The sequence below is a fragment of the Oryctolagus cuniculus genome, chromosome 4 (assembly GCF_964237555.1).
Source record: "Oryctolagus cuniculus chromosome 4, mOryCun1.1, whole genome shotgun sequence".
Lineage (NCBI taxonomy): Eukaryota > Metazoa > Chordata > Mammalia > Lagomorpha > Leporidae > Oryctolagus > Oryctolagus cuniculus.
In genome coordinates, this window is record NC_091435.1 from 108,562,465 (window position 1) to 108,586,961 (window position 24,497).

Sequence of the window (24,497 nt, forward strand, 5' to 3'; positions counted from 1 at the left end):
TTTTAATCCGTTGCTTGCTAGTTGTACAAACTTGGACAACTGAATTTCTCAAACCAGGGGTTGGTGAACTGTATCAAATTGAGCAGACCACCTGTTTTTGTATATTCATGAGCTAAGATGAGCTTTTGTTTTTCAGTGGTAAAAAAATGAAAATACTGTAATATTTTGTGCCATATATAAATTCTGTTCATATTTTAGAGCTATAAAGTCTTATTGGACACAGCCACATTATTTGATTTATGCATTATCTGTGGCTGTGTTCATACTACAATGGAGGACTGGAGCCTATATGGCTCACAAACTCCAAAATACTTATTGTCTGGTTCTTTGCCAAAAAACTGTCCATGCATGCTATAAATCACAGTTTCCTTTTCTATATAATGGGAAAGTGGTACCTACTTCTAAAAGGTTTTAGATAGTGCATGGAAAATGCTCAACTCAGTGTCAACACACAACACACACTCAGTAAATGTTAGCCACAGCTGTTGATATTATGATAGTTATAGCTTTTAGTCATCTAGTAATCTATGTAGTGAAGGTGGGCCTAGAATTCTCTCTCTTTGAACTCATTACAAATAATTTTTTGTTATGCCTGGTGTTCACATGTCTCCCCAGTCTCTTGGCAACCTAGCTTGCTGTATCATTTTCCATGACCTTTTCCACCTTACTCACCGTAGCCCAGCTGCACATTGTATTTCCTTCTTACACCTTCTGTTCTGTTCTCCTCTTCATGCCCTATTTCTGCATGCCAAATCTGGTCCATCTTGCAGAACCTTCACCAACATCACACTTATCATGTACTCTTAGTATTTTCTGCACACATACTGTGAAAGCTCTTCCTCCCATAATAAAAACAAACGCAAAAAAGTATTGGGATGAAGCCCTCTGTGACTTTGTTGAACATTTTGTCTCTGTATCATAGGGTATGTATCACTTTATTGTTGTGTTAACTGATGCTTCTCATCAGCACTTCAGAGTACTGTGTTTATTGATCTGCACAGTCCACCACGGAGTACCAGTGTTTATACATGCCAGTATCTCATACACATTCTTAACGCATACATAAATTTCATTTGTCTGCTTTCTAATATGTGAATTTTTTTTCTTGTTTTCAGACAGAATTCCTTGATATAAGCCAGTTGTCTTTCATCCATGATTTGGGACCAAAGGGCATGTAAGTTTCAGTATTGGACCTTGAGAAAGAAGTATGAAAAGCCACTAAGCATTAATATTTGATTTAGTGGCATGCTGGGGTGATGGGACCTCCTGGCTTTCCTGCTAGTTTTTCTCCTCAATACAATCAGGGCAGCTGGGGGAATCACTTAACTAAAAGAGGATATCTCTTACAATAAACAGTGATAGCAACTAGTTTACTGTCATGTATCTACTGCCCAGATTTCCTCTAACCCAGCAGGGGGAGTGTTCAATGCACAAGGAAGTTTGATATGTGTGAAAATGCTCTCAGTGTCAAATAACGAAGGTCCTTTCTTCTAATCATTTATAAAAGTTAACTATTTGTCACTAATCTTGATGACTTTAAAAATAATACTGTGTAAATAGATGATGTGTAACACATGGAAGCTTAATGATTATTTTTCTTCACGATATTAGAGATTGATAACATAAAGAGCTTAAATTTTAATTTTAGATCTTTAAATGCGTTGTTGGTGGTTGTTTCTTTAAAAATCTCTTTTGTTCAATCATTACTGTTTCAAAGTTAAGAGGTTACTACTTTCAAAGCTACTTTCTGTGGAAGTAGCAGTAGCTTACTATGTGTACTTTGCTTTACCACTTTGGTCATGGTTTGGTTGCTAGAACTATATATGAAGCCCTAGCATCTGTGGGTGAGCCCCACCCTGCTCTCAGTGGCTGTTGCACCGTCTCTGCACAGGATCTTCTTAGGTGTTCACAGTGACTGGGGGAGCACTTAGCATTTAGAGCCAGGCACTAGGATGCTAATGCATAGCACAGTTATGCTGCCTCAGATGCCTAAAGAGCTCTATGTGGCCACAGTGTTTAAGGTTAGCCATTATAGAATTCAGCCTAACAAATATGACGCTGAACTAGCTGACAGTAAAGGAGGAAAAAGTAGGGAGGAAAATCATATGTGAGCGAGTTCATTTGGTACTAAGTTATTAAGACTATACAAACTAGATTTGAGCTGGAAATCTGGCAACGATGGGTTAAGTTGATGTTTCTTTCAGAGAAGGCATGATAATGAAAAGATCTGGAGGACACAGAATACCAGGTTTGAATTGCTGTGGGCACGGAAGAGCTTGCTACCGCTGGTCAAAAAGGTAGGCCTTAGGAATTTTCTTGTGTTTGTTTGTTTTAATACACTGGCTATTGAGCGGTAGTTTTGCATACCAGGTTTAAATGATAAGTCCTGTAGAAACTATGGCAGAGCACATTTTAAATTATATTTTGAAAATCTAAGTTACTGTATGTACTTAAGTAGTTTACCCAATATGGGAGTTGTTGGCAGAGGATGCAAATTAATATCCATAAAAACTCAGTGGACTTGGTATTCAACAGTATAGCTGCCAAGGAATAGGCAGAGATGGCCAGTAAGCAGAGGAGAAGATGACAGCGTTACAAGCCACTAGGGAATTGTAGATCAAATCCACAGTGAGGTACAACTTCATATCCAATGGGATGGCTGCAATTAAAAAGATGGGCAATAGCAAATGTTGGTGAGGGTGAAGAGAAATTGGAGCCCTCAGCTATTGCTGGTGGAAATGTAAAATGGTATAGCCACTTTGCAAACAGTCTGGTATTTTTTTCACATTGTTAAACATAGAGTGACCCTATGCCTCCAAATTCCAGTCCTAGGTGTTCACCCAAGAGAACTTTAAAAAAAAAAGTCCGTCCCAAAACTTATCACAGCAGCATTATTTATGATAACCTAAAAAGTACAAACAGCTCAGATGTCCATAAATTGATAAATGGCTGAACAAAATATGGTATTTCCATATAGTAGAGTATTCGTTTTGAAGTGATGAAAATTTTCTGAAATTAGATGGTAGCAATGATTGCCAATTTTATTAATGTGCTAAAAACTGTGGAATTGTATTTTTTATGTGTATCTGAATTACATCTGAATCAAAATCAAAGATTTTAATGAAAAGGGTAATGAAGAACTGATGTATGCTCCCATGCAGATGAAACATCATAAGTGAACAAAACCAGATGCAAAAGCAACTTCTTAGAGGCTTCCATGTTTAGAGTAGACAAACCTGAAGACGTGGAAGTAAATAGGTTTCCAGGATTATTTTTGCTAATTAACTTCTGCTAATGGATGTAGAACTGGGAGGGGAGATAATGAGAATATTCTAGAATTAGTACTACTTTCTAATATTTCTAATATCCTAGAATTAGTGCTACTTTCGAAATATGCTGAAAACCACTTAACTATATACTTAAAAACATACAAAGAAAAATTGAACAGATTTCTAAGATGATAATATTAGACTTTCATTTGTGAAAAATATATATTATGATAAGTATGATATATTTAGAGGACTTAAACTTCATATTGTGTTCCTAGCCAAGTAAAGATTCCTTGAGGGGCAATATTTTTTAAATTTTGCACATCATAGACAATAGCTGTTTGTCCTAATGATAATGTACTGGAATTGAAAAAAAATATTAAAGACACCATTAAGAAATCAGATAGCAATATTTTTATCTACATAAGAATATGATATATTCTCCAATTGTAAAATAAATGTCCTCATGTAAATAATGGAATTGAACTATGTGTATATTCAAGTATATAAAATTAATAGTAGTGTCTACTTTTAAACATATTTACTTAAAATACACTGCCGATTAGAAATACGATTGTTACTATTGATTTGAACCCCGGGAACTTGTTCTGTCAGTGACTAAGAATGTGGGCAATGAACGAGCAGCTGAGAACGCAATCTTAGCACCATTTATTGGAAAAAGTGAAGAGACAGAAATCGCTATACCTGATGGACCATGCGGGCGTCTCAGTAAAGGACTAGGAACCCGGTCTGCACTCAGACCCCGGTTTTCAAGGGCCTGAATCTGCGTCCCAAGTACACGTCCCCTGTTTCTTCTCCCCTCCTCCCTCTTCTGGGAAAGTCTGGGTGGGGAATTTTTGGGTATGGAATTCCCCTAAATAAACCAGTCCAGATCATACGGGCTATCAGGGTTCTTACTATCGGAGAGGCAAATGACTCCCTCAGTCCAGGAGGGCCAGCTGCCACCCTCTCTCAGTTCAGCGAGTTCCCTTCGGCAAAGGACAGGCTAGGACACCTTGGGCTGGGGGAGTCAGGCGAGGCTGGGTCTGGCTTTCAGGACTTGTTTCCTTGTTCCATTGCACATGAATCTGTTTTCTATAAAATTTCTCATTTTCCTCGACCCCTCTTACACACATAGGCTAATGTCTGCGTAGCAGCCTTAACACCAGTAAGTTACTAGACTTGGGAAGGATGGAGGAAATCACAAGCGCCTTCCGAGCCCTATCGGAAGATAAAACTTAAAGAAATTGAAATTTTCTGTTAGAACTTATTGAGCAAAAAGGGAAGTAATATACTCAAAAAAGTACTCACTTTGATATAAACCTCTAACTTGCAGAAACTCAGAGTGTAAATGATATCGAGGAAATCGAGAGACTCCATCTGCGCTATCTTGTCAGCCCAAATAGTACAGAACCCGGAATACTCAGGCCAGATGCCAAGCAGGGGGAGTTTCAGACTTTACCTTTCAGCACTCGGGACTCTTTACCCAGAGCACCTGTGTGCAGAGCAGCCTGGGAGCCTTGGCAGCCCCAGGAGCAGCTGAGAGCTGTCAGGAGTCCAGCTCTCGCCCACCTCAGTTGGCACGGTGCTCCCTGTGCGTGTGAGCAGGCTCACGGCCCTCTTGCCCATTATAAAGAGCATGAGGGTACATCCTTTATGGCTGTCTTCCTTGCTCTCCCTTGCTGTCCTTCCTGGCACCACCTCCCTATGAAGTGCCTTTGTCTCACAGTTTGGGGCAACTGACCTTAAGGCTTCTACTCAGGTTGTGTTCTAGCTGCTGGGAAGACAGTGGTGAACAGGACAAAGCCCCTGCCCCACGGAGCTCTGAGTATTGCAGGAAATGCAGGCAGAAATCGGCTGGCAAGTCTGTATCGTAAGTCAGTAAGAGCGTTGAAGGAGAAAAAAGGCTCTGATATAGTGAGGGTTTGGGGACATGCAGAGGGGGACTTTAGTAGCTCCAGGACTGAAGGAAAAGCTCCCTGAAGAAGTGACTTTTGAGTTACAGCCTCTGTGAGAAGCAGAGGCCAGGGACAGTGGGCAGGACTGTTACATAAAAGAACTGTGCTTCCTCTTTATTTAACCTTGGTTACATCATGCTTCAACCGGGACAATCTAAAAAGATACGATCCTGCCCGAAATGAAATGTGTCATCATTTTAAGTTGTGTAAATCTTCCTGTGCAGATTAAAGCTGTGGCTCCATATTAATAAGTATTTCCTGAGTCATATCTGTGGGATTTAAAATATCAGACATCACATATAGATGATAAAGTGTAACTGACAAAATTAGTTTAGAAAGTTTCTCACAGAAGAAGACTACTGGTGTCTAAACGGGAGTTACTTTTAAAGGTGACACTTGTTCATACTTTAGAAACATATTTTTTGAGAGGTAGAAGAGATGAGCAGAGAGAAGAGAGAGAGAGAGAGAGACTTATAGAATGTTCTGGTTGGCTAGTTCACTCTCCAGATGTCCCCGGGAACTGATCCTAAAGCCAGTAGCCCAGCACAGTCCTACCTCACAGGGTGGGTGGCAGGGATTTAATTACCTGAGCCCTCACCCCTGCCCCCCGGATCTGCATTAGCAGGAAGCTGGGGTCAGGAGCACGGGCAGGGGATCCGACCCAGGCCCTCTGATGTGGGGTTCAGCATCTGAACTTTTCACTGTTAGGCTACATACCCACCCCTCTCTTCTGCTGTTGTTTGAACCTATTAAAAAAATTCTGATCACTTTTTGTTTATTCTGTTTTAATAAATTGAGAAAAGGTAAATAGGAGGATTCCACTTTCACTTGTTTTGTAATGACCTTATATGGGAGACAAGTGAAAAAAAAAAAAACGGGAGAACAAGACGACCACAGTACACATCTCTTCTCATAATGTAAAACGTCTATGTAAATAACAGGCTTACTGAACACCTTCTCTGAACCTGGTAGTGGGCTAGACATTGTTTCTCTTCTCAGATAATGTCTAAGAGAACGAGATGTCTACATGTTGAGAAGTAAGTTCTGTGTTTACTACGAACTGTTCCAGTAAAGTAAAATTTTTAGGTAGTGACCATGTCGAAATGGCTTCATTTATACTTGTTGGGACCCATTCTTTCCATTGTGATTTAGGCAGAGTGGTTGCTTTGCCTGAAGGCTTGTACTGGGCTGATAGGGGATTATTGTAGGCACTGGACAGTTAGCAGTGGACAAGACAGTTATATCCCCTGTCTCTTACCCCCAGTGCAGGGGACAGTGAATGAGGAGACTGGTAAATACTTCCACTACAAAGAAGCTAAAACAGAGCAGCTTTATGGAGTGGAGACGGGGTTGGGGTGGGGAGGCTTGAGGGCGACAGGTTTAGCTGGAGTAGCCTTCCTAGAAAGGGAAGTTGGATGGATGATGTGGGCTGTCCATGGTAGGGTCTGGAAGGAATCACTTCTTGGCAGAGGAACAGCAAACACAGAGCCCCAGAGTGGAACTAATTTGGAGGTCAGGACATGGGTGGAGAGGAGAGGCTAGACAACAAGGAGGGACCTGGAGTTGGAGCCCAGAGGGGCTGACCTGAGGACAGGCACCTCATCCTTTTATTGAATTTCTCCTTGATGTGTATCTTCCTGTTTTAAGAACTTACTAGGTGGGGAAGCTCAGCCTGGGAGTTAAGATGCCAGTTAAGATCCCCGCATCTCATCTCAGAGTGCCCGGATGCAGGTCCTAGCTCTGACTCGTGACTCCAGCTTGCTAATGCAGACCCTGAGAGGCGGCAGGTGAGAGCTCAAGTAGATGGGTCCCTGCCACCCATGGGAGACCTTGACTGAGCTCCTAGCTCCTGGCTTTGCCCTGGCCTAGTCTGTTGCAGACATCTGGGGAATGCATCAGCAAGTGAGATCTCTCTCTCTCTCTCTCTCTCTCTCTCTCTCTCTCTCTCTCCCCCTCCCCCTCTCTCCCTCCCTCCTTCCCTCCCTCCCTCACCATCACATACCCCCATTTCTCTGTTGACAAAAAAATAGAAAGGAAAGAATTCAGATAAATTTTAAGGAAGGCTTGATTAGGAAGAGCTTTAAATAAAGGCCAGAAGTCAGTCTGCTCTGGTATTTAAGGGCAATTACAAGTACACTTCATCCCTATCAAAACAGAAACCTTTACCTCTGTGTCAGCTTTCAAAATCTAGCAGTCTGTGGGGAGCAGTTGCATATTTCCAGGAGCCCACATGCGGCAGAGCAGAGGAAGAACCTTCCACATAGGATAAAGCATGAATGACACTCCCGGGAGTTTAACAGTACCCTGGCCGACGATGTACCCAGCCATCTCCTGCCTGCCTCCCTCCCTCCCTCCCTTCCTTTCTCCTCCTCCTCCTCCTCCTCCTTCTTCCTCTTCCTCTTCTTCTCTTTCTCTCCCCGCCCCCTCTTTCTTTCTTTCAAGATGTATCTATTTATTTTGAAAGGCATTATTAAAAAGCAAGAGGATTCAGTCCTCCAGATGGCCACCAGAGCCAGCCCTGGGCCAGGGCAGAGCCAGGTGCTTGATTTGGGTCTCCCATGCAGGTATCATGGGCCCAAACACTTGGGCCATCATCCACGACTTTTCCCAAGCCATTAGCAGGGAGCTGGATCAGAAGTGGAGCAGCTGGGACATGAATCAGCACTCTCATTGGATGTCGGCATTGCAGGTGGTAGTTTACCTCAACGCCCCAACACCGGCCCTGCCATCTCATTGCTGTTGGACAAGACCACAGCCGACGCAGCCTCTGTGCAAATTAAGGAAGGGAGCCATTCTTACAGGGTGATGCAGCTTGCACCAGAGTCAAATACACGGTGGTACCTGGTGACCTATTCCTCGGGGTGGGTTTTGCAGCCCATGTTCCCAGGGTTAAGCCACGAGCCTGGGCTCTAAAGAGCTTTTTTCACATTCTAAGGTGAATGGTGGGTGCTTGTTACACCTGGATGTGGGTCATTTTACTGGCATCCCACACTGTCGCCTCTGGTGTGCAGCTCTGGTGAGGGCTAGCTCTGATGTCATTCGGGTATCCTTGCCTTCCAGGCAGGCAAACTCAGCAGTCTGGGTGATTTGACTTTCTTAGGTTGTTGGCTCTGTCAGCTATAGTTTTGCAAGCCTGCGACTCCTTCCTGGTCAGCAACAGAGCACACCTGTGCCAAACAGCTGCTCCTGTGCCGCACTGTCTCTAGCTTGCTGAAGACAGAACTTCAACAGACATGTGATCCATCTAATCTCTTTTAGCGTAACCATGTTTTGAGTAGATAACTGTATCTCTGAACTCATAACTGAGCCCCATCGGAGTCATGAGTCACCCTTGATATCATGGCTGTATTGAGTGTTAGATAAAAAGCATGATTTCTGCATGTACTAAATACTGTTTTGAGACTATTATCCACTGTATTATTCAGTTGTCTTAATGTTTGTTAGGCCCCCAGTGAGAAACTTCCTTTGGAAGGTAGTTTGGCTGTGGACCCCTTTTATTCTTTCATTTACTCATTCACTAAGAGTAAGCCAGGGAAGTCAGACTCACTTTGTCATGCCACCTCTTTCCTTACATAGTTAGGCATTTGCTGTCTGTGACCTTGATGCCTTCATAGATAGGCATTTGCTTTCTGTGACATTGATGTTTCTCCTTTTATACAACTATCTCACATGCATGCCTTTTACTGAAAAATAATTTAAATTTATTAAAAAATAAATGAAACTGTAGAAATCAATGCAGATTTGTTTACATTGAATCCCAAAAAAGCCACTACAACGTGTGATTGGCAACTTCAGTAAATATTTTTCATAAAATATATTTTTTAAACATTTATTTATTTGAGAGGCAAAGTTACAGAGAGAGAAAGAGACAGAGAGAGAGGTCTTCCATCTTCTGGTTCACTCCCCAAATGGCTGCAATGGCAGAGCTGGGCCAATTCAAACTAAGAGCCAGGGGCTTCTTCCTGGTCTCCTACACAGGTGCAGGAGCCCAAGGACTTGGGCCATCTTCTACTGCCTTCCCAGGCTATTAGCAGAGAGCTGGGTCAGAAGAGAGGCAGCCAGGACTCAAACCAGAGCCCATGTAGGATGCCGGCATTTCAGGTGAAGGCTAATCCTACTACCCACAGCACCGGTTCCTCTCATAAAATATTTTAAAGGCCAAGTTCCCATGCTACTGTATTACATAATTTATATTCAAGTGTTCTAACCTTATCTGTCCCATAATATGGAATCATCCCAAGTGCTTTATTTTGTCCAATATATGATATTATAACCATTGCTACTTTATTCAGTTACTGTCATTTGATCACTAAACAATTACAGATAAATATGAATATAAGGGTAGTTTAAAAGGTTCATGGAAAATAGAACTAAAAGTTCATTTTTGGCACAAAAATTTTGAAGTTCTTGCATAGTTATTTCTTTTTTTTTTAAGATTTACTTATTTGAGAGGTAGAGTACAGACAGTGAGCAGGAGAGACAGAAAAGTCTTCCATCTGCTGGTTTACTCCCTAAATGGTTACAATGGCCATAGCTGCACCAATCAGAAGCCAGGAGCTTCGTTGGGTCTCCAACACAGGTGTAGGTGCCCAAGCACTTTGGCAATCTCCCACTGCTTTCCCAGGCCATAGTAGAGAGCTGGATCGGAAGAGGAGCAGCCAGGACTCAAACCAACACCCATATGGGAGGCCATGCTGTAGGCAGAAGATTAACCTACTGTGCCACAGCACCAGCCCCACATAGTTATTTCATAATGTACATTTTCCACAAGTTTTTTTTGAAGACCCCTCAAATGTATGGAAATTGACAATATTGTGCATCAGAAAGAACTTACCCTTTAATTCCATTTTCCACTGATTATTGTGTACCTGGTGTTACACAACATGAGAGCATCCTGCCTCTTGCTCTTCCTGTTGTCAGTGTCATGCCCATTTTCTGCCTCCTGACTTCTTAGGATGTGGTCCTAGCATGGCCATCACCTTTAAACTTGTTGAAAGTGCAGAATCCCGGGCACTGCTACAGTGCCTGAGAATCTGCACTTTGTCAGGATCAGAAGATAGGCAGGCTTTTGACCCAGCAGTTACCCTAGCGAGCTCTGCCCCCACCTCCAACTTCTTGCTCCCTGGGAGGCAGCAGATGATGGCTCAAGTAATTGGATGCCACCCAGGTGGGAAACCTGGATCAAATTCCAGGCTCTGGCTTCAGCTCGGCCCTGCCCTGGCTGTTACAGGCATTAGGGGAATGTATCAGCAGATAGGAATTCTCTTTCTGAATGCCTCTCAAATAAATAGAATAAGTCAATCAATTTTAAACATGATAATAAAGTATGAGAAGAGCCACTGCTTTATTGCAGTCACTTGCTGACCTGCCACACCACACCCCTCTCTTCATATCTGCCCTTCTGAAATATGATACTTCAAAAAATTCATGGAAAATGAAGATACTTCAAAAAACGATGATGAGAAGACACTTCAAAAAATTCATGGTAAATGGAGTTAAAAGGTAAGTTCATTTTGGTGCCAAAAACTTTTGAAATCCTTGAGTACTTTTTTTATAATACTCTTTTCCCAGTGAGCTTTTTGATGACACCTTGAAAGTTTGCATTTCAAAATCTTTGCACCAAAATAAACATCTTTTGATTTCATTTTCTACAAGCTTTTTTGATGTTCCCTCCTATTATTGTCCTTTTACCTTGCCAGGGCATGAGAGTCCCTTATTTAATAAGCACCTTGCTTTTCGTCTTGTTTTGCTTTACAAAATAAAAGCAACACAGATTCTGAAGCCTTTTTAATGGATCTGGGGTAGGGCCCATGAATCTTACTTTTCACAAGCATCCCCGTAGATGCTGAGTGTCAGGCAAGCTGAGGATAATACAAGCTTGGGTCCATGACATAAAACCAACCCTTGTGGTCTGGCTTTCAGACCTTCCTTAGCGTGGCTGTTGCCTCTGCATTTCTTCCCATGTGCCCCAGGACTGTGGCCACACCGACTGCTCCTCCAGCACATGCAGGATTTCACACCTAAGAACCCATGCCAGCTCTTCCCCCCGGGTGGGTGTACGCCCTGGTCCCCCTCACTGTGGGCTGTCCTCGCTGGGATCCTTCCTGGCCATGCTCAGAAGACACTTCTTCAGGAAAGTGCCATGGCTCTTGGGTAGTGCTAGGCACTCCGTCTTCTTGCACCACTGCCTTTTGCTCTGCTTTTCTAGTACCTGTCGTCTCTGTCCTGCAGTCACCGTTTGTACCCCCACTAGCCTTGTACGCTCCTTTGAGAACATCTACATCCACTTTATCTTTGCACTGTTCCCTGTTCTGACCCTCAGCTTACCGCTGTACTTTTGTCATTTTGAGGCTCTGACATTTGTTTTTAATTGAATGGAAATACTTTTGAGAAATGCCCACGTCCCATTGAGCATCATTTATTAAAGTTCTTTTAAACCACAAATGATTTGAAAAGAACATCAGTGGCTCCTTTAAAGGGTGATCGTACTTACTGGTGGATTTATTTGTCTCTTTCACGCTGGTTTATTCTAATAAACATCAGCGCATTCCATTCTTCTGATAGCTGGGCCTCCATGCACATTCTGCAAGTGCTGCCTGTCAAAGTCAAGGACATTCTTCCAGGTTTTGCCATTAGTGTTTAAAGAGCTAGTGAATTACTTCGAATTGCATGGTGCCAGTACTTCTTAGAAAAAACATAATAGGATGTCTTTGTTTGAGTTTTTGTTTCATAGTGATGTTTTAAAAATAAATCCTCTATGTAAAAGAATGAAATTATGACTATAGTCTGCTAGAGTGTATACTTAAGATTTATCATCTTTTTGTTTGTTTTGGTAATTCAATTCAACTTTTAAAAAAATCCTTACTATCTTCTAACAGGTGGCTAATTGTGAAAGATTCCTTTTTACTCTATATGAAACCAGACAGTGGGGCTATTGCCTTTGTCCTGCTGGTGGATAAAGAATTCAGAATTAAGGTGGGGAGAAAGGAGACGGAAACAAAGTATGGACTCCGAATCGATAATCTTTCAAGGTAGAAATTTCAAATATTTAAACGGCATTTCTTCCATGATCTCTCAGAAATAAAGTTTTCCTCTCAACCTTAAGTGAAGGAGGTAAAGTAATTTAGATGCTACAGAGTTCTTACTTAGAAGTCATGCTCAGTCAAAAGTAAGGAATACTTCCTTGTACACATTTTTAAGAATAGAATATCATATATGTAATATGTATCTATATATAGATATAGAATATCCTATATGTAATAGAGTCAGAATAAAAATCTTTTCAATTCAGTGTGTTCATTAACAAAACTCCTGAAGGATAATTTTATTTTCAGAACCTGCATACATATTTTTAAAAAGACATCTTGGAAAGATACTCAAGTGTCCTTTCATTCTATATTTTATAAGTGGGTGTGTGTGTCGATAGCCTTGTATATGTCTCATCCTACAATATTACAGCTGTGTGGTTTTATATATGAGGGCACTTCAGAAAGTTTGTGAAAAAATTGAGCTCCAAGATAAGTTTATTTTGGTGGAAACAGAATGTTTGCCAGTCATGCATAGTTTTCAATAATATATATTTCATTGAATGTCTTAAAGACTTCCTCTATGCATGAATTTCAAACATTTTTACACCAAAAGAAGCATCTTTTAATTTCATTGCCCATGAAGTTTTTGTAGTACCCTTGTATACATACATTTGTCTCTGTATAATTTACCCTTGTGTGTGTGTGTGTGTGTGTGTGTATACATCTTTATATGCATTTACTGACATTTGTATACCCCTACAAATACAGATATGTGGGGGGGGGTATGTGTATGCATGAGTTACTGTATACTTAGAGTTGAGTTAAAAACAGATGCTCAAGCCTTTTTAATGGATCTGGGATAGGACTGAACTCCCTGTTACTCTCTAAGAATGGAATATACAGGATTATTATTGGAAATACAATGGCACTACCATCAAAGCTTCCTCCTATTACTGCATTCGTATTTTCCAGTGGACCAAGGAAGCCCACCCCCAGTGTTCACTGACCCGTGTAACGGACACTTTTAGCTGCCTTATTTCTACTTTCACTCTCTCTCACTTGGGCACCATGGCCAAGTCAGTCCATTCAGTCCAGGTTTCATGATCTTCCTCCCTGGTAGAAGAGCTCCCTACTGTTTTTTTAAATACATCCCATCTCTTCATTTGTAGCAGGAGGCCTTCATCTCTCCGCCATTCTTTGCAACCCCTCCCTGGCACTGTCTCTTGTGGGTCAGGGAAGCAGGTGTCTCTACCCATCAGTCCTTCTCACTGGGTTTCTCCTTGCCTCTCCACCTTTGCTCTTCCTGCACCCATGTTTGTGATTCTTCCCTCTGCCCCCTTAATTCTGATGCAGATCCTGTGACAAGGTCTTTGCTTGTCCATGTCTTCCCCGAAACCATCTTTTCCTCCCTTCCGCATGATAGCGGAAGTGCAGGCACTTTCAGTGCCCTTCTGCCCCTGCCCCAGTAGCTCCTGTCTCTTTGGTCACACCCGGTGGAGGGTGTTTCAGTCCTCCCAGCCCCTCTGTTTCACCTCCTGTCTCCAGCCCCAGCAGCATCCGCTGCTCTGAGGGTTCAGTAGCGTACAGTATGTCAGTATGAGACATATTGATGGGAGTGGTTAGGCCATCCCTAATCTTCAACAACAGCTGTTTTGGAATCTGTGAACATAGCCTCTTTGCTGCTCTAGAAGGATCATTGTATTTCCCCGACACAGCGTGCTCTCCCTTCTCATTCCCTGTCCTCCCCTTATTTATGGCTCTGATGGTTGGTTTCTGCCTGAATGACCTTATTTTCCTTTGATCTTCAAATCTGGGTTCCTTATTTTTCAACTTTTGGTTGTTGTCACCAATTCTGATATTCCACATCAAAAACATTTTCTGTCACCTGTTCTCTTTTGTTTTCAACATTTATAAACCCTTAGCAGTTTAGAGTTTAGTCATAAGTGACATTAAAGTCCGATGCAAACTGATTTATACCAGAGAGTGAGTCAGCCACGTTGGGCCTGGTGATTCTGAGATCCATGCTGTCGTTGAGACGGTGTTCACCTGCTTTCCTCGGCTCTGTGCTCTGGGGCTCAGCTTTATCCTCACGTTGGTCCCTTCACGGTGGTAAGAAAGCTGCCCCCCGTCCTCACACCAAGTTCAGTGGAAGGCGGAGTCTCTCCGGTGCACTCCTGAGCAAGTCCTCAGATTATCTTCATGCATTGGGTGGAAATGGCTCGTGCATGCATGATCCCACTTCTGGGACCAGAGGATGGAGAATGCTGTTTTGTTTAGCTTTTGTGGAAGGGAAGGGAAGAGATGGGATGACTTCCTAAATGCACAGTCAGGGTGCTGTTTCCAAAGAGGCAGGGAATAGACAGTGGGTGGCACGTAGGAGCTGTCCTCTGGAGGGGCCACGGTTGTCTAACCAGCACTGCAACGGGAGGCCGCGCCTGCAGCTTCTCTCACTATGGTCCTCACAGAACAGCAAAGCTCCAGGTCTGTAGTAAGTGTGTCTGTGTGTGTTTGCATGAGTGAATAAGTGAGTAAGCAACCTCAGTGTTTTCTCTGATGTGTTGATTATTTTAGAAATCCTACCAAAAATGTTTAAGAGCCTCATTTGTGATGTTCCTTGGCTAAACTTTTCAATTTATGTTTGCTACAGTATCAAAGAAAACAGGGAATGTTCAATTTTGTAAGCTGTTTGAGCAGATAGAACACAGAATGACCCTTCTTTTCTGCATTTTGCTTTTCTTTTAAAGGACACTTATTTTAAAATGCAACAGCTACAGACATGCTCGGTGGTGGGGAGGGGCTATAGAGGAATTCATCCAGAAACATGGCACCAACTTTCTCAAAGACCATCGATTTGGGTCTTATGCTGCTATCCAAGATAACACTTTAGCTAAATGGTAAGATTTTTTTTTTAAACTTGAGGCTGGCAAGATAGTCCTAGCGTATAATAATATGCTGGTGGTCTAATTCATCTGGAATCAGGTTTCAAAACTGTGTAAATATATTATGCACAATACTCATCAAAGGCCTCTCTGAATTAATTGTAGACTAACTTGCTGTAGCTAAGTTTTCTTTTTTAAATATTTGTTTATTTATTTGAAAGGTAGAGCTACAGAGAGAAAGGGAGAGAGAGAGAGAAAGAAAGAAAGATCAGTCTTCTATCTGCTGGTTCACTCCCCAAATGGCCACAATAGCCAGATCTGGATCAGGCCAAAGCCAAGAACCAGAAACTCAGTCCTGGTTTCACATGGGAGGTAGAGACACAACCACTTGAGCCATCTTCCACTCCTTCACAGGCCCATTAGCAGGGAGCTGGATTGGAATTGGAGCATCCAGGATCTGGACCCACTAAGTGACAGAGCTGACCCCTGTAGCTTGGTTTTCTTTCTTTCTTTCTTTCTTTTATTTATTTATTTATTTTTTTGACAGGCAGAGTGGATAGTGAGAGAGAGAGACAGAGAGAAAGGTCTTCCTTTGCCGTTGGTTCACCCTCCAATGGCCGCCGAGGGTGGCGCACAGATCTGATCTGATGGCAGGAGCCAGGTGCTTATCCTGGTCTCCCATGCGGGTCAGCAGGGCCCAAGCACTTGGGCCATCCTCCACTGCACTCCCGGGCCACAGCAGAGAGCTGGACTGGAAGAGGGGCAACCGGGACAGAATCCGGTGCCCCGACCGGGACTAGGACCCGGTGTGCCGGCGCCGCAAGGCGGAAGATTAGCCTAGTGAGCCGCGGCACCGGCCCTGTAGCTTAGTTTTCTAATGCTTGCTTTTAACAATGAGAATAGCTAGCTCTAGTTTTTGAAGTCTGATTTTTAAGCTGACTTGATAGATTTTCTTAATGACGTAAATGGAAGGTTTAAGTCAGTAGCCTAATTTAAGGAAAACATTTATTTGCTGGATATTTTAAAATAAATTCATGCTTAGCATGTTTTTCTATTCATGGATTAGAAATTTTGTTCTGTTTTCAGTCTGAGAAGAAAAACATTGTGTGATTTTCTTTTGTTTTAAAGATTTATTTATTTATTTGAAAGGCAGAGTTACAGAGAGGCAGAGACAGAGAGAAAGAGAGACTTCATCTGCTAGTGCACTACCCAGATGGCTGCAACTGCCAGAGCTGTCCTGATCCGAAGCCAGGATCTGGGAGCCTCCTCTGGGTCTCCCACGACAATGGAGGGGCCCAAAGACTTGGGTCATCTTCTACTGTTTTCCCAGGCCATAGCAGAGAGCTGGATTGGAAATGGAGCAGCCGGGACTCGAACGAGCGCCCATATGGGATGCTGGCACTGCAGGCAGTGGCCTTACCTGCTATGCCTCAGCGCCAGCCCCTGATTTTCTTTTATTCTTTCTTTTTCTTTTTTTCTTTTTTTTTTAAAGATTTATTTATTTATTTATTTATTTGAAAGGCAGAGTTACAAAGAGGCAGAGGCAGAGAGAGAGAGAGGTCATCCATCCATTGGTTCACTTCCCAAATGGCCGCAATGGCCAGAGCTGGGCTGATCCAAAGCCAGGAGCTTCCTCTGGATCTCCCACATGGGTGCAGGGGCCCAAGGACTTGGGCCATCCTCTGCTCCTTTTCTAGACCATAACAGAGAGCTGGATCGAAAGTGGAGCATCAGGACTTGAACTGACACCTATACGGGATGCTGGTACTGCAGATGGTAGCTTCACCCGCTATGACACACCACCAGCCCCAAACCTGATTTTCTTTTAAAGATTTATATATTTATTTGAAAGCCAGAGTTACAGCGGGAGAGATAGAGAGAAGTCTTTCATCTGCTAGTTCACTCTCCAAATGGTCATAATGGCTGAAACTGGACCAAACTGAAGCCAAAAAACCAGGAGCTTCTTCTGAGTGTCCTATGAGAGTACAAGGCCCAAGCACTTGGGCGTCTTCCACTGCTTTCCCAGGCTGTAGCAGGGAGCTGGATTGGAAGTGGAGCAGCCGGGACTAGAACTGGTCTTCATATGGAATACTGGCACCACAGAGGCTTAACCTCCTGCACCACAGTGCTGGCCCCATGGTGTGTGAATTAAGTAGGATAGCAGAATTTATCTTGCCCCAAATGATGATGAGGCTAAGGTAAGCCATTGTTCTCTAAGCAGAGAGGAATCAGGTTGCTTTTTTTTTCTGTCTACTTCCCCTCCTAGGTAGCAAATGGAAGGAGATTATTATGGTTTCGACATTGTCCAAAGTTTGTGTCCTGAGAGCCTGTTCCACAGGGTGGCAATACTGAGAAGTTGGGCCGGCGCCGCGGCTCATTAGGCTAATCCTCCGCCTAGCGGCGCCGGCACACCAGGTTCTAGCCCCGGTCAGGGCGCCGGATTCTGTCCCGGTTGCCCCTCTTCCAGGCCAGCTCTCTGCTGTGGCCAGGGAGTGCAGTGGAGGATGGCCCAGGTGCTTGGGCCCTGCACCCGCATGGGAGACCAGGAAAAGCACCTGGCTCCTGGCTCCTGCCATCGGATTAGCGCGGTGCGCCGGCCGTGGCGGCCATTGGAGGGTGAACCAACGGCAAAGGAAGACCTTTCTCTCTGTCTCTCTCTCTCTCACTGTCCACTCTGCCTGTCAAAAAAAAAAAAAAAAAAAATACTGAGAGGTGAAATGGAACCTTAAAACATGGAGTCGTTAGTCACTTAGCGGTATGCCCTTGAAAGGAATTAAAGTATTTTTCCTGGGACCCCGGTTAGTTGTTGAGAAGATTATTATGAAAGCCTGAGCCTGGCCCCTGCCAGTGTCCCTCTGGCTTCCTGCGTTGAGATATGATCTCTTTCCCAACTTGTGTTCCCACTGATTGCCATCGGGCCCTTGCCATTGCAAGTGCTACGCTGTTTGGATTTTCAGCCTCCAAACTATGAACTCTCTATAAAGTTAGCCTGCCTCAGGTGCTTTGTTACAGCAACAGAAAAAAATAGACTAGTGCAGTGGTATTTTCCATCCTTGTTTTCCACTTATATAAAGTAAACTGAGGGTGATGTGGAGATTCTAGGGCCATTTTGTGTTGTCCTAAGAAGTTTCATGTTTGTGTCTTTTAGGTATGTTAATGCCAAAGGATATTTTGAAGATGTGGCAAATGCAATGGAAGAGGCAAAAGAAGAGATTTTTATCACAGATTGGTGGTTAGTATTTGTCTATGGGAATTTTGCTAGGAGGTCTCTGTTGAGAACTGTGCTACAAGAATTGTACACCAGAAAGACCAGCAGTGCCCAATGATGATTTAGCCTAAGTATCAGTAGTCCTCAAGGAAAAGTCTTTTCAACAAACTTGGCCACCAAATATACTCTTAAAATATTTAGATGGAACAGTTTGGTTTTTGTGTGTTTGGAAATGGATACACAACTATTCATTTTAATAACGATTATACTGTATTGCAAATATATAGTTATAGACGGAATAGAAAATTAGCTTCTTCTGGTATCTTCCCTCCTTTTGTAGTGTCTGTTCCCTGGCCCTGTGAATATGGTTCTTAAAAATTGTCTCTTTGATGCTGAAATAGTTCCATTGGCTTATTATGTTAGAATGTTATCTATAATGACCAGGCCCACCCAGCTCTGCTGGACTTACATCAGGTTTCAACTCTGACCCTCGTTAAAAATGTCTGCTAGAGTTTTGCTTAGTAAAGCCACTGGGAGTCTCATATCCAAAACTCATTTAGCTCTAGGGAAATTTTACCCCTGATGGTGTATAGGCAGTGTTCTATTCACCCGTCTGCCTGGACAGTTAAAACTCATCACAGATGAGAATACTGACTGCAGTCAAAATGAAAATGCCTAAGTTTTCCATCTAGGAACTTAGTTACCTGAAATTCCTTAAGTTTTCTCTATCCTGTTTCCTTCCAAATGGTGCCTCTATGTAAGAACTATGGCAGTATCACCATACTCTGTTTCCTTCTGATTTTAGATTTGGGGGGAAAGGGAAAGAAGAATATGAACCCATCTTCTGTTTTAATTACATGGGAACCTTTAATTCTAGGTGATACTTTCTCAGCTTTGGCACTGTTGCTCTCTGTAGTCTGACAGGTCTTTCTTGTCAGGTACTGTGTGTTATGGCACATCCCTGGCCCTCTACACATGACATGCCAGAAGCAAGCTCCCAGTTATAATAGTGAAGATGCCTTCAGACATTGCCAGATGTCCCACGGTTGGGCCAAATCATTGTTGATTGAGAATCACTGATCTAGAGGAAGTGTGGGCTGGCTAACATGCTCATGCATGTGAGGGAGCTTAATTCTGTTCTTTGTGTTGTTGGAAGATTTTATCTTTTCACTCAAATACCAGGAAGGAAAATGATTCATATTTAGGAGTTTTTCTTTTAGTTGACTATTTTCTAAATGCATATAAGAATACACGAAAGATTAATATGGTACTTTATTCCTCTTTAAAAACTTTTTGAATATTTGCAAAGACATGAGAAAGACTGAAAAGATTTCTTCCGTTGAGCCCATTTTCTTGCATAAAGCAAGAAAATAGTATCACTTTTGAAGGCTCTGATCAAAATACAGACTCTCATCTCAGCATCTAGAGAGAGAAAACTCTGAATATTTTCTCCTTTCAGCAAGAGAATGATTTTGGGAGACTGTTTCTTTTTCAAAACTGCAGTAGGATAATTTTATTGCAACACATCCCTTGGAATAAAATCTTCGCAGTAATAACAAGCAAAGAAAATTCTGGGTATTGTCAGTGTGTATTCCAGAGGGTGTGCAGCAGTATTCAGCTGTGGGTTTTCATTTGTGTCAGCAACATCTTTTCATGTTGAGCATATTTTCATGTGGTTTTTGGACATTTGTTTAACTTTTAAAAAACTGTCTGTTCAGATCTTTTCCCTCTGTTTTAAATGGGGTTGTTTGTCTTCTTACTCAATTTTGAGACATCTTTATACATTCTAGTTAAAGTAGTTCCATTTCACTTTGGCCTTCATGATTTCTGGTGAGAGATTCACAGTCACTTAAACCATTGTTCCCCCTCCGAGTGATATGCCATTTTTCTAGTAAATGCTTTCAGTATTTTGCCTCTGTATTTATTGTCCAGCAGTTTTGTTATAATACTTGGATTTATCCTGCTTGGGGTTCTCTGAGCTTCTTGAATCTTTAGTTTTATGGCTTTTGCCAAATTTGAGACCATCTTGACCATTATTTCTCCAGACATCTTTCCTTTTATAGAATTTCCTCTGGGTCTCTGATGACACGAATAGTGTATCCTTAGCTGTCTCATAGCCTCAGAGGCTCTTTTAATTTTTTTTCAATCATTTTTTTTCTCTTTGTTGTTCAGACTGGATAATTTCTCTTTAATTATCCTCAAGTTTATTGAATTTTTTCCTCTGCCATCTCCATCCTTTTATTAAGCCTGTTTGGTGAGATTTGGTTTTTGTTGATGTTGCTTTGTGATTTTCGTTTTGGTAGTTGTATATTTCACTTTGAAGATGATTTTTTGTTTCTTCTTTTTTATCTTTTATTCTTTTGATGAGATTTGTGTCTTTCCAATGACTTAAGTGCATTCATCTGTAATTGTTGGAGCATTTGTGATGTCTAACAAAGAACTAACTAGATAATTGCAGCATCCACGTCATCTTGCTGTTGACAGCGGTTATTTTTTCCATACAAGTTGATCTTTTTTCTAAATCTGTGTGCCAAGTACTTTATTGTACTCTAGAAAGTTTTAATATATTCTGTAACACTCAGGATTGTATTTAAATCCTGTGCAGAATGTTGATATTTTTGTTTTAGGCAGTTGACCCACTTTAGTTCAGGCAGAAAGTTCCAAGTAACCATCCATGGATATAGTTTTAATGGCAATGCCATTCTGATCTGTTCCAGCCATCTGCCACCTAGTGGTCATGCTGGGACTTGAGTGGTAGTCTGTTAGTTCGGTTATGTCTTTAGTATGCTGCATAAGATAAATCCTTGTACGTGGGCAGCTTGTGAATAAACTGGGAGATCATAACTAATTTTGGGGGCTTGCTCTGCTAAGCCCCTTCCTCTCCATAATTTCTTACCTGCTTTCCAGTTCCTTACCACATCCCTTTTTAGTCCTCTGGGAAGATGAGTTAATACTTACCTGTTCTGCTGTGTGCTTTGTGATGGCACCCATGTCCAGGGACAAGCTGTGGGTACTTACAGAAGCCTCTGAGATCACACCTCTTACAGACAGAGACGAAGGATACCTTTGGTGTCTGCCAGCTCTCCAAGGCAACCCCTGCCACTAGCTGATAATTCCTTTCCTCTAACTGAGTGTGAATGAGAGGACTTCCGGAGGTCTGTCTGTGCCAATCTCCATTTCCAGGTTTCTCTCCAAGCCAAGTTACAAAAGGGAGAAAAACAGTAAACTCACCACTGGTTTTATAGTGCTTCAAATTCTGCTTTTCTCTTCACTATTGAGTCTTCTAATTCATGAACACTCTATATCTCTCCATTTGTTTAGATATTATTGATATTTAATTTTTCTCAGTGATTTATATTTACATATATTTTACACATTTTGTTACATGTATCACTAAGTACTTAATTTTCCTTACTGTTGTTAATGGTATTTTGTTATTTTATTTTTATTTTTTTATTTATTTACAGGCAGAGTGGACAGTGAGAGAGAGAGAGAGAGACAGAGAGAAAGGTCTTCCTTTGCCATTGGTTCAGCCTACAATGGCTGCCGCGGCTGGCGCACTGCGCTGATCTGAAGGCAGGAGCCAGATGCTTATCCTGGTCTCCCATGGGGTGCAGAGCCCAAGCACTTGGGCCATCCTCCACTGCACTCCCTGGCCACAGCAGAGAGCTGGCCTGGAAGAGGGGCAACTGGGACAGAATCCGGCGCCCCGACCGGGACTAGAACCTGGTGTGCCGGCGTCACTAGGCGGAGGATTAGCCTATTGAGCTGCAGCACTGACCATTAATGGTATTTTTAAAATTCATTTTCCATTTGTTTACTGATGATATCTAGTATTAGAAATGCAATTGATTTTCATATACTGAACTTATAATCTTATGTTAACTTAATAGTGCTAGTAGTTTTTTTGTAGTTTCCTTAGGATTTTTCTCTATATATGATCATGTGATCTGTGAATGAAAACAGCTGAACTTTTTTTCTGATTTATATGTTACTTTATAGCCTTATTGCATTGGCTAGTAATACCAGTAAAATTTTGAGTAGCAGTGGTGAGCATGAGCTGCCACACCTTGTTTTCAATGTTAGGAGAACAGCATTCAGTCTTTTATCATTTTGTCTGATGTTGGAGGTAGGTTCTTATATATATATATACGTATATATATATTTATATATATAGTGAATAATGGGGCAGTTGTTTGGCCTAGCAGGTAAGATGCTCATATTGTGCACATGTGGTAGTATCTTCTATATATTCTTCTATATATATTCTCTCTATATATTCTTATATATATAAGAATATATATACTTATATATAAGTACATTTATATATAAGTACACTTATATATAAGTATATATATAAATATATATATATACACTCTTTATTAACTAAGCCAGTTCTGTGAGTAAATATCAAGATTTATTAAATTTTCTCTCCCTTTTTTGAAATGATCATATATTCTTTTTTTTTCTGTTAATATAGTGAAGCATGTTGATTTTTCAGGTTTTCAACCAACCTTGCAATACCAGCATAGTCTTACTTGATTGTGACCTGTTAACTTTCTTCAAATTGCTAGGTTTTAGACAAAGATTTTTACTTTTATGACCATAAGGAATATGATTTTATGGTTTTCTTGAATTGCCTTTGTTTGGTTTGGGTATCAGGATAATGTTGGCTTCTTTACATGTGTTAATAAGTGTTCCCTCTTCCTCTGTTTCCTGATGGAATTTAGGTAGAAGTGACATGACTTTTTTTTTTTTTTTTTTTTTTGGACAGGCAAAGTGGACAGTGAGAGAGAGAGAGAGAGAGAAAGGTCTTCCTTTGCCGTTGGTTCACCCTCCAATGGCCGCTGCGGCCAGCGCACCGTGCTGATCCAATGGCAGGAGCCAGGTACTTCTCCTGGTCTCCCATGGGGTGCAGGGCCCAAGCACTTGGGCCATTCTCCACTGCACTCCCGGGCCACAGCAGAGAGCTGGCCTGGAAGAGGGGCAACCGGGACAGAATCCGGTGCCCCGACCGGGACTAGAACCTGGTGTGCCAGCGCTGCAAGGCGGAGGATTAGCCTAGTGAGCCGTGGCGCTGGCCAACTTCTTAAATATTTCATGAAATTCACCTGTAAAGTTGTAAGGGTCTGTAGTTTTCTTTGTGAGAAAATGTTAGTTTATGAATTCAACTCATTTTTTTTTCTTTCTTATTTATTTGAAAGGCAGAATTAGAGAGCAAGAGACAGAAAGGTCTTCCATCTGCTGGTTCAGTCCCCAGATGCCACAATGGCTGGAGCGGGTCCTGGCTGAAACCAGGAGTCTGGAACTCCATCTGAGTCTCCATGCGGGTGCAGGGGCCAAGCACTTGGGCCCTCCTCCGCTGCTCTCCCAGGCACATTAGCAGGGAGGAGAATCAGAAGAAGAGTAGTGAGAATGAGAACCAACCCTCTGATACAGGATGCTGGTGTCACAAGTGGCAACTTGTCCCCCTGTGCTACAACGCTGCCCCCATGAATGCAGTTTTTAAAGATATAGAGTGAGTCAGCATTTCAGTTTTGTTTTGTTTCCATTTTGGAAGTTTTTTTTTTTCTTCAAGGAATTTGTCTGCTTTAAGTTATTGTGAATAATGGGGCAGTTGTTTGGCCTAGCAGGTAAGATGCTCATATCACACGTGGTAGTGTCATGGTTTGATTCCTAGCTCCAGCCCCCAATTCTAGCTTCCTGCCAGTGCAGATCCTGGGAGGCAGCAGGTGTTGACTCAAGTAGCTGTCTCCTGCAACCCTGTTGAAAACCTGGATTGGTTTCACAGGTCCTGGCATTGACCTTAAGCCCAGACCCAGGTGTTGTTGGCATCTGGGAAGGGAACCAGTGGATGAGGGCTCTCTGTCAGTCTTTGTGTGTGTGTCTCTCTTTGTCTATATCTCTGACTCTCAAATAAATAAATAAAAATATCTATCATTATTGTTGATATAGTGTTATTTATATTATCTTATTATCCACTTACTACTATTTTAATGTCTGTAGGCTTTGTGTTTTTTTCCTGTGTTTGTTTTTTCATATTGCTCATCAGTGCTTTTTTTCCTGTCTCGCTAAAAGTTTATCAATCTTACTGATATTCCAAAGAGCCAGCTTTTCTCTATTGTTTTCAGTTTTTATATTTTATGGTTCTACTT

General features: G+C 42.0%; 1 protein-coding gene across 8 annotated transcripts in view; it reads left to right on the top strand.

Annotated features, from left to right (window-relative positions):
• PLD1 (phospholipase D1) overlaps positions 1-24,497 on the top strand; it is a 244,843-nt gene that overhangs the window by 112,901 nt on the left and 107,445 nt on the right. For 7 of the 8 annotated variants that reach the window (XR_011388052.1, XR_011388054.1, XR_011388053.1 and 4 more), the window contains 5 exons: positions 1,116-1,174; positions 2,205-2,297; positions 12,106-12,258; positions 15,000-15,149; positions 18,283-18,366. Coding sequence is in view for 5 of the 8 variants with exons in the window: in XM_070072511.1 (XP_069928612.1) it covers positions 1,116-1,174; positions 2,205-2,297; positions 12,106-12,258; positions 15,000-15,149; positions 18,283-18,366 (539 nt within the window). In the remaining 3 variants the exon portion in view is untranslated. The remainder of the gene's footprint in view (positions 1-1,115; positions 1,175-2,204; positions 2,298-12,105; positions 12,259-14,999; positions 15,150-18,282; positions 18,367-24,497) is intronic. The other variant, XM_070072515.1, reaches the window with a different exon arrangement.